Source organism: Echiichthys vipera (assembly GCF_963691815.1).
Source record: "Echiichthys vipera genome assembly, chromosome: 4".
NCBI classification, from domain to species: Eukaryota; Metazoa; Chordata; class Actinopteri; order Perciformes; family Trachinidae; genus Echiichthys; species Echiichthys vipera.
Genome location: NC_139829.1, coordinates 30,938,484 through 30,957,423, shown reverse-complemented (window position 1 = coordinate 30,957,423; position 18,940 = coordinate 30,938,484). Strand labels below are relative to the sequence as shown.

Below are 18,940 nucleotides of genomic sequence, written 5' to 3'. Positions count from 1 at the left end.
AGAAACATTTTTAAAAATGAAGTCCCTGATTGGATAAATATAGGACACATTTACCCAATCATGTGGCCGAGTTCATAAGGTCGGTCTTGTTGTCAATGATACATCACTCACTGTTATTAGACAGAAAGGAAATGTGAAGCGGAGCACGAAAAATAAAATCACACGGACTGAAAGAAGAACAGGACCAAGATCTACTCAAGAAAATTCCTAAATCAACAGGATTTTTCAAGGTTGTGGACTCTTCTTCTGCTTTGGGGGGGGGCATAATGTGGGGGGCCCAATGAAACAGTAGCCTAGGGGGCCCTGACCACCTTAATCTGTAACTGGATACAATCATAAAAATATGCAAGTTTACCCACTTCCTTTATGGTTACTACATACCTGGCTGCATTCAGGCTGACCTAGGCTGCAGCCAGTGGCAGATTAAGGTGGTCAGGGCCCCCTAGGCTACTGTTTGTTCAATCCGCCACTGGCTGCAGCCTAGGTCAGCCTGTGCATGAATCCGCCTCTGATGGTGTCACACAGATACATGTCCAGCCCAAACAGGCTTACAAGACACAACTGCTGTGAAATAAAACATACTATATATATATATATATATATATATATATATATATATATATATACAGTGTCTCTCTGGCTGGTGGGTGGGTATACTGTAAACTGCCATATTAAGAGGTGGATCCACTCCACCACCGGGTTCATCCGTTAAGTTCAACTCCCGTTCAGACTGACAACCCAAGGTGCTGCAGGGGCCTAATTACGCACACACACACACACACACACGCACGCACGGCGCAGGCGGCTCTCCAGCCTCTGATACCCCGATGAGAACAGCACCAAGCCCCGGCACTAATTAACAGCAGCGGCGCATCGCCAAGTCTCACACATGTAGCTCGTTAAAAAATGAAGGTGCCACGGGAGGAACTAATGAGCGACATTTTGAAGGTGTTGACAGGCGAGTCTGCGCTCCCCGCGTACAAAAACATCGAGAAGTTGAAACGGGGAAACGACGGCTCGTACTTTGTCGCCGAGGAGTTCAACGAAACCGTGAAGAAGAGGGAACTGGTGAACGCCAAGGAGCGGCTGAGGGTGAGGGTTTGTCGGGGAGGACGCCGTGTGAGCGAGGGGTAGACGCGTTGGGTAGTCCGGGGACAGGAGGGTAACAGGAGGGTGACGCACGGAGCGGGTTTGGTTCAAGTTTAGAGGGGAAACTCAAGTCAAGCTTAAGTTAGCTCAGAGTCTGTGTTAAGTAGAGAGTTAGCTGTGCACGCTGTGACCCATGTTAGTGTCAGTTATGTGTCAGGGATGTAAACAAGCATGCATATGCCAACATGTCAACGTTTACCGTCTAATGAGGCTGACATTGTTTTGTTTTGTCAGCCTCTGGTTTATTTCGGTGCTTTCAGTCAACATGGTTGCAACATGTTTATTAATTACACATTTATTCTTTGACAGCATTTGGTAAGGTAAGTTTATTGGTTTAGCACGATTCAAACAACAAGGTCATTCAAAGTGCTTTATGTAAAGATAATTAAAACTAGTGGGAAGAACATATATATTTTAAACAAGATTTAAAACTGCACCGGTTCCAGTGCAGTTTACTGAAAAGCAGCAGAAAATAGAAAAGGCAAGTTTATTTGTTTAGCACAATTCAACAACAGGCTAATTCAAAGTGCTTTACGTAAAACATTAAAGCAGCGAGAAAATAACACATGAACCATTTATAAGAGATTTTAAACACCTAAAAGGTCATTTTAAACATATAAAAGATGGTTACAGAGCAGTTTATTGAAAAGCAGCAGCAAATAGAAAAGGCAAGTTTATTTGTTTAGCACAATACAACAACAAGGTAATTCAAAGTGCTTTACGTAAAGAACATTAAAACTAGTGGGAAGAACATATATATATAAATATTAAACAATAGATTTAAAACACATGAGGTTGTTTAAAACATATACAAATAAAAGATGGTTACAGTTACAGAGCAGTTTACTGAAAAGCAGCGGCAAATAGAAAAGGTAAGGTAAGTTTATTTGTTAAGCACGATTCAACAACAAGGTCATTCAAAGTTCTTTACGTAAAACATTAAAGCAGCGAGAAAAGAACACATGAACCATTTATAAAAGATTTTAAACACCTAAAAGATCGTTTAAAACAAAAGATTGTTACAGTGCAGTTTACTGAAAAGCAGCAGAAAATAGAAAAGGTAAGTTTATTTTTTTAGTACGATTCAACAACAGGTTAATTCAAAGTGCTTTACGTAAAATGTAAAAACTAGTGGGAAAATAACACATACATTTAAAACATAAAAGGTCGTTTAAAACATATAAAAGATGGTTACAGTTACAGAGCAGTTTACTGAAAAGCAGCAGAAAATAGAAAAGGTAAGTTTATTTGTTTAGCACGATTCAACAACAAGGTCATTCAAAGTGCTTTACTTAAAGAACATTAAAACTAGTGGGAAAATAAAACATAAAAGATTTAAAACATATCAAAGTTGGTTACAGTTACAGAAGTTCCAGTGCAGTTTACTGAAAAGCAGCGGCAAATAGAAAAGGCAAGTTTATGTGTTTAGCACGATTCAACAACAAGGTAATTCAAAGGTCTTTACGTAAAACATTAAAGCAGCGAGAAAATAACACATGGACCATTTATAAGAGATTTTAAACACCTAAAAGGTCATTTAAAACATATAAAAGATTGTTACAGTGCAGTTTACTGAAAAGCAGCAGAAAATAGAAAAGGCAAGTTTATTTGTTTTGCACGATTCAACAACAAGGTCATTCAAAGTGCTTTATGTAAAGAACATTAAAACTAGTGGGAAGAACATATATATATATATTAAACAATAGATTTAAAACACATGAGGTTGTTTAAAACATATACAAATAAAAGATGGTTACAGTTACAGAGCAGTTTATTGAAAAGCAGCAGCAAATGGAAAAGGTAAGTTTATTTGTTAAGCACAATTCAACAACAAGGTCATTCAAAGTTCTTTACGTAAAACATTAAAGCAGCGAGAAAATAACACATGAACCATTTATAAAAGATTTTAAAAACATAAAAGATCGTTTAAAACAAAAGATTGTTACAGTGCAGTTTACTGAAAAGCAGCAGAAAATAGAAAAGGTAAGTTTATTTGTTTAGCACGGTTCAACAACAAGGTCATTCAAAGCGCTTTACGTAAAATGTAAAAACTAGTGGGAAAATAACACATAAAACGTGTATATATAATCAACATCAACTGTTGCCTAAAGTTCTGTAAAGTCTTAAGATTCATTCATTCATCTTCAACCACTTGTCCCTGTCGTGGGGGGGGGGGGGCTGGAGCCGATCCCAGCTGACAAATGGGGCGTGAGGCGTGGTCCACCCTGGACAGGACACCAGTCTATCACAGGACACATAGAGACAAACAGAGACAGACAACCATTCACACCTACGGGTGATTTAGAGTCATCAATGAACCGAACACCTGCACGTCTTTGGACTGTGGGAGGAAACCGGAGAACCCGGAGAAAACCCACGCAGACACGTGGAGAACATGCAAACTCCACACAGAAGGCCCCCAGTTAATATAAAAACCTCTTGTCTTTGCAGATCAGGAACTTGAACTCCATGTTCTCTCGCCTGAAGCGCATGGTGCCACTGATGCGGCCGGACCGGAAGCCCAGTAAAGTGGACACACTCAAGGCTGCGACGGAATACATCCGATTGCTCGTCGCGGTTCTGCAGGATAATGACAACGTAAGTTCTGAATTCATCAGAAGTCCACGGAGAGTGTCCTCTGTCGGCTTTAAAGGGCATGCAGCACTGCCAATTATTTTGATTAGTGTTATTTTCTTTTTCCCAGGATGATGGCAGTGGGACTGATTTCCTAAAGAATGCAATCACTTATGGTCAGACCGTCGGTTTGGCCCACGACTTATGGAGAATGGATGATGTAAGGTTTGTCTTTTTCCACTGTGCAGTTAGGTCGGTTTGACGCGGTTTAGCTTATATAAACTAAAAATATAGAGGCAAAGCAGTCACTACAATTCTCAGTGAAGCCACACAGTGTGCAGGCGGGGATCTCATCACTGTATGGGAGGAAGGGGGGCACATTGAATGCTCTGCTCGTATCTAGTATCTCAATGGATGTAGTGCAGCAGGGGTGTCAAAGTGATCCAGTTAAGCAAGAACACACCTGACTTGACTCATGCAATCACCTGAATTGTCTTCACACAGTTGAGTTGTTGGATCAGGTGTGTTCTCGCTTGGTTGGAATGAAAACCTGCAGCCACAGCGACCCTTTACTGGATCACCTTGACACCCTGCTTTGGGGTGAGACCTCCTAACTAATGTACCTGCCTACACGTACCTGTGATATTGAACAGTGAGCAGCATTCCTGTGAAAAGAATCAGCCAAATGCCCTAATTTGTAACAAGAACGAGATGGTTCTGACAATATACAATGCCGTTTCTGTGCACTTCTTCGTGCTCCTGCACATTAGATTTAAAATAAATCAGTGTCTATGGTGTCTGAGAGCTGACTTTGAGCTTTAAAGCCCCTGAACACCCACACAGGAGTTTTCAGTTAGGTGGGTAGACCTCTTCTCAGGACTGTGTGGGTGTGTCTACTGCGATTGATTGACACCTTACCGACTCTCCTGTTGGCTTTGTTTCACCTGTTGAGGCGGGACAAAGTTCACCTTTATCATTCTTAGCAGTAGACAAACATTTATGACCTCATAAATTCTCATCAAAGCCCCGCCCACCTTCAACCCAAGCAGAGGTCCAATCAGCCAGAGTAACTGAAAACACCTGTGTGGGTGTTCAGGGGCTTTAAGAGTGTTTGCTGACATTTATACCTTTTTATTTGTTGAACATAACAATCACAACTCAGCAGGTCCGTGATCCTAAACTGTACAGGCAACAGTGGCGATGAGGCCAAACCGTGAAATAATAGTAATAATACCTCTTTAAAGCGAGCGTTTGCTTCCCTGATCTCCTCCGGCAGGTCGTTCCACATCTGAGGGGTTGAGCGGGAAATGCCCGGCCACCTTTAGTATAAAGATTTGACTGAGGATTGACCAAGAATGACTTAACAGAGGTGATGTTGTTCTCCAAAATAGGTGCGATCTAAAATGGCGCTAGTTTTGAGAGAGCCTCCTCCTTTTCTTTATATTCTGTTTATTTTGTAATGGCGTCAGGGGCCCGTACGAGACCCGCTTTGCTGCGGACAGAGGAGTCTGAGCGCTAATTCGACGATAAACACATTTTAATTTCCTGTTTGTAATGGAAGTCCCCCGTTGTTGTATCATTTAAAAGCTTTTTTATTATTATTATTGTGGAGCAGGAAAATCAGGAAACTCTGGGTTTTCTTCAGCAGTAACAGGAAACCGTCATAAAGCAGAGAAAGTACAAAGATCAGATGACAAAAGTTTTACTGAAGAGACCTCCTGCATCCTCAATATGACGCTACAAAATACAAACCAAGTCAGAACATGAAAGCAGAAGCAACGTTTGGGTCATATTTTAATGAAACTGACGGTGTTTGATGTGGAGGACATGAAGGTTTCTCTTTTTCTTAAGGCTGTAAAAATGTATTGAATCTTTTCTACTGCCTTAATTCATTGTAACGATCATGGATTCACTTCTCACGCCTAATGCAGGTAAGTATTTGAGAGCGGAAGGTCATATTTTGATTTTGTATCTTACTCTTGGCTCTTTCCTGACAGTTGATGGACATGTCGGAGGAATGCATGGAAGACGGCTTCACGATGCCCTCGGAGCCGGTAACCGTGGATGGAGATATGACAAAACTGGTGTTGCAGCATTGTGTGATGCCTGCGTACCAGTTCTTCATCCAGGTAGCACCGGACCAGACTTTGGTAATTCATTTCACTTCACTTATATTCCGCCTAATGTTGTTATTATTCTCGGTGTATGTCGGCCACTCGGAGGTAGAGCTGGTTGTTCTCCACGCGAAAGATTGGCTGTCGGACACCCTACGGCTCCTCCGATCCACATGTCAAGACCCCATTGCTCCACATTTTTTGAATGATTAGATTAGATAATGGGCATGTAGCCTGAAGGAATAAGTAAATGTATGCCACGAAACGAATGAGTGGGTGAGTGTGAAAAGTGCTGTAAAGTCCATTTACAGCTCCGCGGGACAGCTGCTGAAGTGCAGCAATTAGGCTCGCCGACCAAGTAATCAACACGCAATGCATTCTGGGGGCGGTGGCGGACTCAAGGGTGTAGCGCTGCCCAAGCACTCAGGCACTTATTTTTTTTTCTCCAAGTGAGAAAAACTGAATAGTTGCAGTTAATAATAATAATAATAATAATCTGGGCGACATTCATACCGTTTATTATTTTTTTTTAAAGGACTTTAAGATCCGACCCTTCTTAAAGTTTTTTATTCAAGAAAGAGCATAAAAAACCAGGTGGGTCTATAGAGTTCATCATTTTTGACGATTGACTCACAACGTCCACTCATGCGCAGGTAACATGAAAGAAAACAATTTCCGGTAGCAGCCAAAAAGTGGTAAAAGACGGCGATAGTGGAGGAAAACCGTATGATGGCAGCACCATTCACACGGACAGTGCTGCGAATTTGCAACATTAAAGGTTTGAGGCTTCACCCCGAGCTCAGGAGGAGCCGTGTGTTGTTTCTGCTGCTGAGTGGAGGGAAGGAGGTTAGCGCCCTAAACTTCGGCCAGAGGACAAAATGAAAGCGTCTCCCGTGATTTCTGAACACAATCGAAAAGCTGAAGCAGGGAAAGCTAACTCTGAACTACTGTAAGATCTATTACTGAGTTTGTTTGACTTGCATTAGGCCAGATTTTGCCCTTTCTAGTCAAACACTGTTGTTGCTGCTGGTGTGTTACGCACTCTGGCTAGTGTCTGCAAAGGTGACTCGCTGTAACGCTGATGAAGGATTGTGCTGTATATCGAGTGTTTCATTCAATATATTCAAATTTCACTCAATGTTTTAAGACTTTTTATTCCATTTATTCAAAGATTAATTTCCTGAACAGCATGCCATTATTTATATATACACACACACACACACACACACACACACACACACACACACACACACACACACACACACACACACACACACACACACACACACACACACACACTACCCAATAAAACCATCAAGTTCTCTTTAATATTATAATTTCTCTTGAAAATCTCTGTGAGGTTTCTACCATAGTGCCATCACGCTCTCTTCGTGAAGACTTTGTCAGTTTTTGGGCCCATTAACTCCTAATACCCGCTCTTATTTAAGAAGCTTGGAGTAGATGGTGCATTTAAATTTAATAAGAAGGTTAGTTCTGTCTTTAAAACTCCTAGCCAAGATTAAGGCCCATCTTCCGCCCAAAGATTTAGAAAGTTTTTCCCTTGCTACGCTGGCTCCCTGTCCGCTTCAGGATTGATTTTAAACTTCTGTTATTTGTTTTTAAAGATGGATAGATGTTTGTCACACTCCAGCCCGAGCACTGAGGTCGGCAAATCAACCGGTTTTCAGTCTGGTCCTGGGGACATCCACCAACAGAGGCGCCACTAGGCCAGGGGTGGGCAATGCCGGTCCTGCAGGGCCACAGTCCTGCATGTTTTAGGTTTCTCTCTGCTCTAACACACCTGAGTCTAATGATGTGCTCGTTATCAAGCAGCTGATGCTCGTCACAGTTTGATTAGTGTTAGACTCAGGTGTGTTAGGGTAGAGAGAAACCTAAAACATGCAGGACAGTGGCTCTCCAGGACCGGAATTGCCCACCCCTGATCCAGGCTCAACAATAGCCTGCCCTTGTTTATTTGATCAGCCCCGACCCTAGAGGTGTTTAACCCTCCTGTTGCCCTCAAATTTTACTAACACCATTTATTCTAGGGGTCAATTTGACCGTAGCAATTGAAACATCTCGAAAATGTTCAAAATCAATGTGTGACTCACGTTAAGTCGGGTACTTTATGTATTTAATTAACTAAATGAAAAATATCACTGATGTTAAACTGCATGGAGGGATTTCTGTGTGTGTGTTTTAAAGTAAGTCTGTTATTTTAAGTGCTATTTTGTGTTATTTGTAACATCTGGAATGAAAGTAACGTCCGTTATCAAGGACAGCAGCATGAATTTGACCTCATATGATATTTGAATTGTAAAATAAACAATAATAATAATGATTAAATCATCCAGATGATCAAACTGACCCAAAGGAACACCGATGACACAAGTACATGTACGATAAGAACAATAAAAAAAATATATAATCATGATAATTTTAGGTTTTTTATGAGTCGTCCCCATAAAATGAGGAAAAGTCATAAATATAAAGCAAAAAAAACACAAAAAGACGTCGTTATTTAGAGATGTTAAACATTAAATGGGTTCAAATTGACCCTTAGGAGAACAGGAGGGTTAATTCCCAATTGAAGACCAACTTTTTTCTCCCTGGCTGAGCAAAACCTGGTTACTGTATTTTTATGTGTATCTTTTTCATTGTGTATTGTTTATTGACCCGTACAGCAGTGGACCGTGGGTTGTTTAAAATGTGCTTTATGAATGAAGGTTAAGTTGAGCAGAACTCTGGAGGCGGAGATGTGTTTGCTCCCATTCAATCCCATGATGCATCACCTCATACTGACAATGCATTCTGCAATTCCCAAGATGGTGCAATTCGCCAAACAGGTTATTCGTATTGGATCAGCCTTTTTAGCGCTATGGTGGCAATTTGATAATTGCCTAATAGTATAGATGTTCAATCCCCAGCTCTAATGAAAATATATCCATACTTAGTCCGTATTGACTTCTGTGTGCTAACCTCATAATAATATAATAATATTTTTAATTGGAAAAGTGACCTCAGTATTGAGAAATGGCTGTAACCTATGTTTAAAGACGTTTCCCCGCAGGCTTTTTATGCCAATTTGAGTTCGGAGTGAAAATCAATTTAGGTATGCGTGTTTTGATAATTAAGAGCTCACTAATATACATCCCTGAATTATATGTAGATGGACTTTGTGAAGGCTAACTCTTCATCAGCAGTAGACAACCGGTGTAACCTTTTTGAACACAATGCAGGCAGCAGCCATACTGTAAACAGGCATACATACCTTTTTCAGACAATAGGCAATCAGACACATTGCTTGTATGATGATCCGGTCGGAATTAGATACAGGTGGCAATCAACACAAAGCTTTTGATTTCTCTGTGTGGCTCTCACATCCGAGGCATTCAAACCGTTCTCACAAGTACCTCGTCATCTGATTGGATGAATCAGGACCAAGAGGTTCAGATGGAGACAACAGCACATTTCCATTGTTCCACTCCATTGTGTGGTATGCTGTTAACGTAACGGTAGCTGCCACAATGGCTGGCGGTGTGTGTGTGCGTGTGTGTGCGTGTGTGTGCATAACAAACAATGAAACCAAGGCTCAAAGGGGGGAAAACTGTCTCGGGTTAGTCCAGCAGAAGATATTTGTCAGGACCAGTTTATCCTCAAGTAACGGAAAAATGTGTTTTTCTTCATGCTGTTTAATTCATGAAGGAAAATTCTGAACCCTTAACGGCTCAAATGTGATCTTCTGCTTTATTCAACAGATGTCTCAACCCTAGAACAGATTGCCCGGACCGAAAGTGGAAAACCTGCCAGGTTGGAAATGTTTAATACATGAATATCACATCAGTTTTCACAAGAACGTTTTTGAAGGTAATGCGCAGATTGGACGAATCATAACCAAAAAATGTGAAAGTCTAATACAGCAATGTTTAAATCATGGGTGTCAAAGTGATCCAGTAAAGGGCCGCTGTGGCTGCAGGTTTTGATTCCTACCAAGCAAGAACACACCTGACTCAACTTACTCATTCACTTGAACTGTCTTCACACAGTTGATTTGTTGGACCGCGTCTGTTTTTGATTGGTTGGAATGAAAACCTGCAGCCACAGCGACTCTTTACTGGATCACTTTGAGACCCCTGGTTTAAATGATTGTCAAAACACATAATAATATTCATTCATTCATCTTCAACCGCCTGTCCCTCGGGGGCGCGGGGGGGCTGGAGCCGATCCCAGCTGACATCGGGCGTGAGGCGGGGTCCACCCTGGACAGGACGCCAGTCTATCACAGGACACATAGAGACGAACAGAGACAGACAACCATTCACACCTACGGGTGATTTAGAGTCATCAATGAACCGAACACCTGCACGTCTTTGGACTGTGGGAGGAAACCGGAGAAAACCCACGCAGACATGGAGAGAACATGCAAACTCCACACAGAAGGGCCCCAGCTGGGATTCAAACCAGGAACCCTCTCGCTGTGAGGCGACAGTGCCCATTATAATATGAATAGTCTAATTTGTTATGATGATAATAGTTGTTGTACTTATGAATTGTGGAAAGGCTAGAAATAGTATCAGACCCAAATATTGGTCTAATAGTAAACAGATGTTTCCCCTGTGTGGTTCCTTCCTTTACAGTGTCCTTGGGTTGCAGTGTGTGTGTGTGTGTGTGTGTGTGTGATTTACATCAGCTGACGAGGACCAAGGCTTTCCTCTCGCACTGAATTTAATTGAAAATATCATAACACCTGCTCTTTTCCTGCTAGTCCAAGGTTCGCTGTTAAAAGGGCCCATGGCCAGTGCGAGACAAAAGCCGTGTAGAGCATATACACTGCAACCCAAGGACGCTGTAAGAGAAGCAACGGGAGCAACAGTTGTGGCGTTGATGTTTGATACGTTCTTGATAACAGACGTTTTTATAACAATCAAATCCGTGTAGATTCCTGCCGTTTGGCACCAGTGACGTCGTGACCACAGTGCTCACAGGCCCAACGGTCATTCTGGCTCGTTAGACCCGTGCTGAACTGTTAATTAGGGTGTGACTTTTCATTTGCTGAGCCCTCAAACTCTTGCAAATGTAATGATATGCTTAGAACAGAAATGTACATGCTTTATTCTTTGGACTGCACTGGAGCACAGGGGAAAATTACTTTTGCATTGTTCCAGCGCCCTCTGCTGGTTGAATGTATCAAGTCTGATGCACCCAGTATCACTGTTGGTGTGATCAGCTGTAGCCAAAGTGTACTAACAACAGTCCAGTATGGTGTGTGTGTGTGTGTGTGTGTGTGTTTGGGGGGAGAGGGAAAGACCCTTCAGATGAGTCATTTCTATCAACAAGTCACTCAGTATAACTGTGTCGAAGGAACTGTGCTATTTTACTGAACATCATTCTTGTTTTATTTTTCAGGGGCCCGTTGAAGAGCGGATTATTCTCGAAGAAAATGCAATTTTATTTGAAATTAACATTTTGTCTGAGTAAATATGAATTTGCTTTTATTTTCATTTAACAAACCGTATCCTTGGCAACCCTTAAAAAAGATATACGAGACAGCTTCTGTTTTCAACGTTGCTGTTTGAAAGGGTTTGGCTAGTTTTTTTTCTTTATCTAAGTCTTAATTTATGCTTTATTTAAATTCACCACTTCATGGTACCAAGACGACTGTTATAAATATGATGTGACTGTTATCTGCCTCATGTATTGTGCTTTTGAAGGAAGATATTTGTACCAAGAAGAGACAGAAGAGCATTTTTTTGTTACATTGCTGGCACTCATTGTAAATGAATTTGCTGTGGTTGGAAGAAGTAATAAAGAATTTGAATGAAGTGAAAGTGTCAAAAATACTCCATTACAGGTAAAAGGCATGCTTGAAAATGATTACCTAGTAAAAAGGTTCTACGCATTTTCATTTTAATGTACTTAAAGTGAAATTCCGGCGTAAACTCATTGCACTGTCTTCATCAAGACAATTGTTTTTGTGTAACAACTATTAACAGAGAAACCCTGAACAGTCGCTAACAGTAATTACTGTAATGCTGCTAACACTGATTAGCTCGGGGCAGCACGGTGAACGCAATAAAGCGGCTTTTTTAACCACTAATGCTGCTCAAGATAACACCAAACCTCTGCAGCAGCATGAGAAGTTAACCTGCCTCTCGCCAGATGAATTTCTTTCCGCCTTGTTTCACTCAAACATCTGCGATCTCTCCATTAGAAAGTGTTTTCAGGAGGCTGGGCCTTATCCAAAATCCTTGCATATGACTGGATAAACAACTTGTCTGCCATCTTTATTGACGTGCTACTTCAACCACTTACATTGAAACCCACCAGTGGCGCTGATGAGAGCGACGCAGGGGAAACAGAACAGCCGACATTGTTTCCACCACCAAAAGCCTTCAGAGCCGTTCTCTGGTTCTTTTAAAGAAGAAAGATTCTCTGGATTGGACAACAGGGATGAAATGGCAGCATCCATGTTGGCGCCTGCTTCCTGATTGGCCTGAGCATTTTTCACAGACCCTGTAAATCCCTCTGCAGTGGAGCGATCCCAGATGAGTTGAGTGGAGCGAGATGGAGTCAAGGTGGAAGCAAGGCGGAACGAAAGTCATCTGGCGATAGTCAGGTTAATGATAGGAGTCTTTACACACAGTGGCGTGCACAGACCTTTTGAAGGGCAGGGGCGAAAAGAAAGAAGGACACACAGGGGTTCTTGCCATGGAAGAGGGCACTTTAACACATGTTTTGGCTCTTAGAGGGCACTTTAGCACACGTTTTGGCTCCTAGAGGGCACTTGAGCACACGTTTTAGCTCCTAGAGGGCACTTTAACGCACGTTTTAGCTCCTAGAGGACACTTTAGCACACGTTTTAGCTCCTAGAGGGCACTTTAGCACACGTTTTAGCTCCTAGAGGGCACTTTAACACACGTTTTAGCTACTAGAGGGCCCTTTAGTACACGTTTTAGCTCCTAGAGGGCACTTTAGCACACGTTTTAGCTCCTAGAGGGCACTTTAACACACGTTTTAGCTCCTAGAGGGCACTTTAGCACACGTTTTAGCTACTAGAGGGCACTTTAGCACACGTTTTCGCTCCTAGAGGGCACTTTAACACACGTTTTAGCTCCTAGAGGGCACTTTAGCACACGTTTTCGCTCCTAGAGGGCACTTTAGCACACGTTTTAGCTCCTAGAGGGCACTTTAACACACGTTTTAGCTCCTAGAGGGCACTTTAACACACGTTTTAGCTTCTAGAGGGCACTTTAACAAACGTTTTAGCTCCTAGAGGGCACCTTAACACACGTTTTAGCTTCTAGAGGGCACTTTAACAAACGTTTTAGCTCCTAGAGGGCACTTTAACACACGTTTTAGCTTCTAGAGGGCACTTTAACAAACGTTTTAGCTCCTAGAGGGCCCTTTAGTACACGTTTTGGCTCCTAGAGGGCACTTTAGCATACGTTTTAGCTCTTAGAGGGCACTTTAGCACACACGTTTTAGCTCTTAGAGGGCACTTTAGCACACGTTTTAGCTCTTAGAGGGCACTTTAACACACGTTTTAGCTCCTAGAGGGCACTTTAGCACACGTTTTCGCTCCTAGAGGGCACTTTAGCACACGTTTTAGCTCCTAGAGGGCACTTTAACACACGTTTTAGCTACTAGAGGGCCCTTTAGCACACGTTTTAGCTCCTAGAGGGCACTTTAGTACACGTTTTAGCTCCTAGAGGGCACTTTAGCACACGTTTTAGCTCCTAGAGGGCACTTTAGCACACGTTTTAGCTCCTAGAGGGCACTTTAACACACGTTTTAGCTCCTAGAGGACACTTTAACACACACGTTTTAGCTCTTAGAGGGCACTTTAGTACACGTTTTAGCTCCTAGAGGGCCCTTTAGCACACGTTTTAGCTCCTAGAGGGCACTTTAGTACACGTTTTAGCTCCTAGAGGGCCCTTTAGTACACGTTTTGGCTCCTAGAGGGCACTTTAGCACACGTTTTAGCTCTTAGAGGGCACTTTAGCACACACGTTTTAGCTCTTAGAGGGCACTTTAGCACACACGTTTTAGCTCTTAGAGGGCACTTTAGCACACGTTTTAGCTCCTAGAGGGCACTTTAACACACGTTTTAGCTACTAGAGGGCCCTTTAGCACACGTTTTAGCTCCTAGAGGGCACTTTAGTACACGTTTTAGCTCCTAGAGGGCACTTTAGCACACGTTTTAGCTCCTAGAGGGCCCTTTAGCACACATTTTAGCTCCTAGAGGGCACTTTAGTACACGTTTTAGCTCCTAGAGGGCACTTTAGCACACGTTTTAGCTCCTAGAGGGCACTTTAGCACACGTTTTAGCTCCTAGAGGGCACTTTAACACACGTTTTAGCTCCTAGAGGGCCCTTTAGCACACGTTTTAGCTCCTAGAGGGCCCTTTAGTACACGTTTTGGCTCCTAGAGGGCACTTTAGTACACGTTTTAGCTCCTAGAGGGCACTTTAGCACACGTTTTAGCTCTTAGAGGGCACTTTAGCACACACGTTTTAGCTCTTAGAGGGCACTTTAGCACACGTTTTAGCTCTTAGAGGGCACTTTAACACACGTTTTAGCTCTTAGAGGGCACTTTAACACACGTTTTAGCTCTTAGAGGGCACTTTAGCACACGTTTTGGCGCCGAGAGGGCACTGATGACAAGACTTCAGACTCTTCTGAGAATGAGACTGACGACAATGAAGATGATTGGGACCAGAGAACCTCAGTCAGGTTCAAACTCTTTGAATGTTAAAGAAGTTGTCCGTGACTCAAGATGTAGCGCCGCTGAGAAACCATTCAGTTGCTCCGAGTGTGGGAACAGATTTGGACGGAAGACAAATCTGAAGATAGGCATGAGAATCCACATGGGAGGGAAACCATTCGGCTGCATGGTCTGCTCTAAAACAGAACTCATTCAGGAGAGAAACCATTCAGCTGTTCCATCTGTAATCAATCTTTTACCCTAAGCGGGAGTTTACAGTCATAAATAAAGAGCCACACAGGAGAGAAACCGTTCAGCTGCTCCCTCTGTGACAAGCGATTTCTACCTAACACTCATCTGAAGCTCCACCTGAGATCCCACACGGGAGAGAAACCGTATAGCTGCCCTTTTTGTGATAAGAGAAATGTTTTTCATTTAAGAGACCTTTGATGCACCACATCACAGTCCACACAGAGATAAAACTGTTCAGCTGCAGCTGCAAAAAAGATTTGCGTGGCCTGAACGGGTCAAGAGACATAAATGTGCTGCTCATCAGTCCTCACAACTTCATGAAACTTAAACTGAGGAGAACAGAGAGTTGGAGCCTACATTCAGCAGCGCAACTCAACAGATGGAAACAGACGCTGATGGAGAGGACTGTGGAGAACCAGAACCAGACAGGAACTCACATCCAGATGCACATTTACAGCCTGTGAGTGGAGACGATTTCCCGGAGACTTCTAGTTTATCTGTAATCCTGCCGACAAAAGACAAAGTGCTGGGTAGATTAATGCTGTGGTTGTATAATCATAACTTTTTTATAGGCTGATGTTCATCTGTTTGTATTCATGAGGCATTAATCACTAAATATGACACTTGTGGATCAAGCTATTCTGTATATTTGATTATCAAACAAAGAAACTATTTTAGTTTGAGCCGTGATAAATATCTTTTTCTAAACTGTAGTGATCACGTGTCATTTCATGTGAATTATGAATTTATACTTCTATACAGTTCTGTTTAAATGAATCTGTGACGGATTCTTTGTCTTTCATTTTCTGTTAAATCACAGTTTGATCTTTGATGTTGTTTTTCATTTAAAAATAAAAAATAAAGCGTTGCAGCTGCTTTTATTCTTAAGTTCAGTTCATTCAGCACCGTAGAGGTGGAAAATCATTCCCTTCTCCCTTGTGTGTGGATGGTGTGTGTATGTGTAACGGGGAAAAGGACCCAAGTTCAGCGGCGTCCTATCTCTAAGGATCCTCCAGAGTCCTGCTCGCCATCAAACCTTGACTGGCTCCAACATCCAGGTAAATTCAAATCTCAATGAGGGGTCCAACGCAAAAAACATGACCTACGATAAGTAGAAACGGAGCATTCATTTGAATTTTCTCAGCTCTCCATGAATTATAGAACATAAATCATGTCAAACTATTTCAATAGAGAGTAACTATATTTACTGAATTACTGTTGTACTATGACATCACAGTCCTCAGCAATAAAATAAACCACATTCAAATAATCAGGTTAGTGAAATAACTTCTCAAAATCAGCAGTATTAAAATATTCTGTGCTCTTTACATTTGATAAGCGCACAAACATCAGCTGTTAACAAAGAAATGTAATGTGCACAGTTGGTAAATTGTGTCTAAATGTGCTTTAAGTTCGCACACACACACACACACACACACACACACACACACACACACACACACACACACACACACACACACACACACACACACACACACACACACACACACACACACACACACACACACACACACACACACACACACACACACACACACACACACACACACACACACACACACACAACTAAATAGAAACAAACGTCTTTAAAATCTCACATTAATGCTTCAGTATTATCTCGTGCAGGGGTGGTGCAGCCCGAGCACTGAGGTCGGCAAATCAACTGGGTCTCAGTCTGGTCCTGGGGACATCCAGCAACAGAGGCGCCCCTAGGCCAATCCTGCTCCTGGAGAGCCACTGTCCTGCATGTTTTAGGTCTCTCTGCTCTAACACACCTGAGTCTAATGATGTGCTCGTTATCAAGCAGCTGAAGCTCGTCACAGTTTGATTATTGTTAGACTCAGGTGTGTTAGAGCAGGGAGAAACCTAAAACATGCAGGACAGTGGCTCTACAGGACCGGATTTGCCCACCCCTGATCTAGTGTGTCTTCCCTGATGCTAATTAGCACCAGACGGTAGCGCTCTGAACCCCCCATCTAAAAAGGACTCGAACTTGTGGGCTACAGCCCCGGATATCTTCTCTAGTGATGCACCTGGTTCCCTCCAAGAGCGAAACAGTTGCTGCTGGATGCTTCTCCAAAGACCATCTCCAAGTCCAGCTCTTTCCAATGAAAACTCTACATTTAACTTATTTTATTACAGTTCTTTTTAAGTGAACATCTGTTTTTCAATCCTAAACTAAACATTATATGTAATGAATTGATTTTTGCAGTAAGAATTTCACTGTTTTTAATTCAGACGTCTTGCTTTTTGATACGCAATGATTTATTTTACTGCTTTTAACTCAACTGTCTGTGTTATTTAATACACAATGAACTGTCTTTAATACAGATGTGTAACCTGTGTTACACCAACAGGTAATAAAGCTGCTCCGTTCAAATATAGAGATTAAACATAATTAATGTTTTCACCATCAACAAAGCTCCAGATTGACGACAGAAGAGGAGAGGAGCGGGTCACAGTTTATTTTCAGATTGAATATTAATCAGATTTGTTGTTTAATATCTGCAAAAACAATAAATCACACATCAGATGAAGACTTAAATCAAAGTATTCAAAAGGATATCTGCAGACGTGACATCACCCATTTACTCTGAGCTGCTTTACATGTTTGTGGATGAATGAATCAACCATCCTCTCTTTATTCACCTGCCTCAGGTGTTCTCTGTCTGAGGCCTTTAACGCACCTGCTCACGCTCACCTCATCAGCCCTGCCGCTGCAGGTTTAAGCCCCGCCCACCTCACGTGCTCACTAACGAGCGCAGCTGAACAAACTGAGCATTCCTGCGCGTCCTCGGTTTGTTTGAGGCTGCTGATTCCTGGACTCCTGCACCTGTTCACCTGCCTGTAAGCTCCTTTCTGAAGCATAATTCACCTCAAATCTGGATTTATTTGCCTAAAATGCCACACACACACACACACACACACACACACATACATACATGCATACACGCGCGCAATTACGCACGCACGCATTGTTTTCCCCTGATCCTAAAACCCAGTCTTTAACCTTAAACAGACCATTAAAAAGGTAAGAAAAGTCTGAATATTAGTCCTCACAAAGGTAGCTGTATATATACACACACACACACACGCATGAACACACACATGAACACACGCACGCACGCACGCACGGGCACTCATTGTTTTTACCAGATCCTAAAACCAAGTCTTTAATTTTAAACAGAACTTTAAAAAGTGAGGAAAATATAAAATATTATTAATCCTCACAAAGGTAGACACACAAACACACAAACACACAAACACACAAACACACACACACACACACACACACACACACACACACACACACACACACACACACACACACGTATATATATGTATATATATATATATATATTAAAAGTTTTCTCTCTTTTCATTTGAAGGTGAACTTTTACCTGTTTCTGACGACAAACGACAGGAAGTGACAAACTAAAACCTCTGAACAGTGAGTAGAGTCTTTGCTTTTGTCTGTGGTGATTTAACTGAAGTGTGTGTGTATAGTGAAGTTTTTTATATATGCATGTGTAATATATATTCATATTTCATATTATCTGTGTATACTACTGTCTCATTTTATAATTAAATGTATTGCCTTATTGGCACTAAAATAATCATCTGATCCGTCACAATGTTTTATTTTTTTCAGGCAAAGTAGATCTACGAAGGGTAAGTGCCACTTTTATTTAAGTCTGTTTTGTTGGCTGCCGCGCCGTGTGCCCAACATGGCCGCCGCGCCGTGTGCCCAACATGGCCGCCGCGCCGTGTGCCCAACATGGCCGCCGCGCCGTGTGCCCAACATGGCCGCCGCGCCGTGTGCCCAACATGGCCGCCGCGCCGTGTGCCCATCATGGCCGCCGCGCCGTGTGCCCATCATGGCCGCCGCGCCGTGTGCCCATCATGGCCGCCGCGCCGTGTGCCCATCATGGCCGCCGCGCCGTGTGCCCAACATTGCTGCTACTACTGAACTGGAACATCCAAACGGGTGTTTAGTGATGAAAATATTTCAGATGTTACTTAAAGATGTGAGGTCAGATATGCGCCTGTAAATTACCATTAGTCACGTCTCAGTGACAGTGATGTATGGCAGGTGGATGAATTATAAATGTAATGGGTTAAATATT

At 42.3% G+C, this 18,940-nt stretch overlaps 1 protein-coding gene across 1 annotated transcript; it reads left to right on the top strand.

The window, feature by feature from the left end:
• Positions 1 to 815: 815 nt before the first annotated feature.
• Positions 816 to 11,624, top strand: figla (folliculogenesis specific bHLH transcription factor). The gene is made up of 6 exons (XM_083912961.1): positions 816 to 1,092; positions 3,601 to 3,747; positions 3,854 to 3,943; positions 5,721 to 5,873; positions 9,596 to 9,647; positions 11,244 to 11,624. Exons 1-5 carry the CDS (start codon positions 907 to 909, stop codon positions 9,608 to 9,610), a joined length of 591 nt encoding a protein of 196 aa, XP_083769087.1. The 5' UTR covers positions 816 to 906; the 3' UTR covers positions 9,611 to 9,647; positions 11,244 to 11,624.
• Positions 11,625 to 18,940: the final 7,316 nt, after the last annotated feature.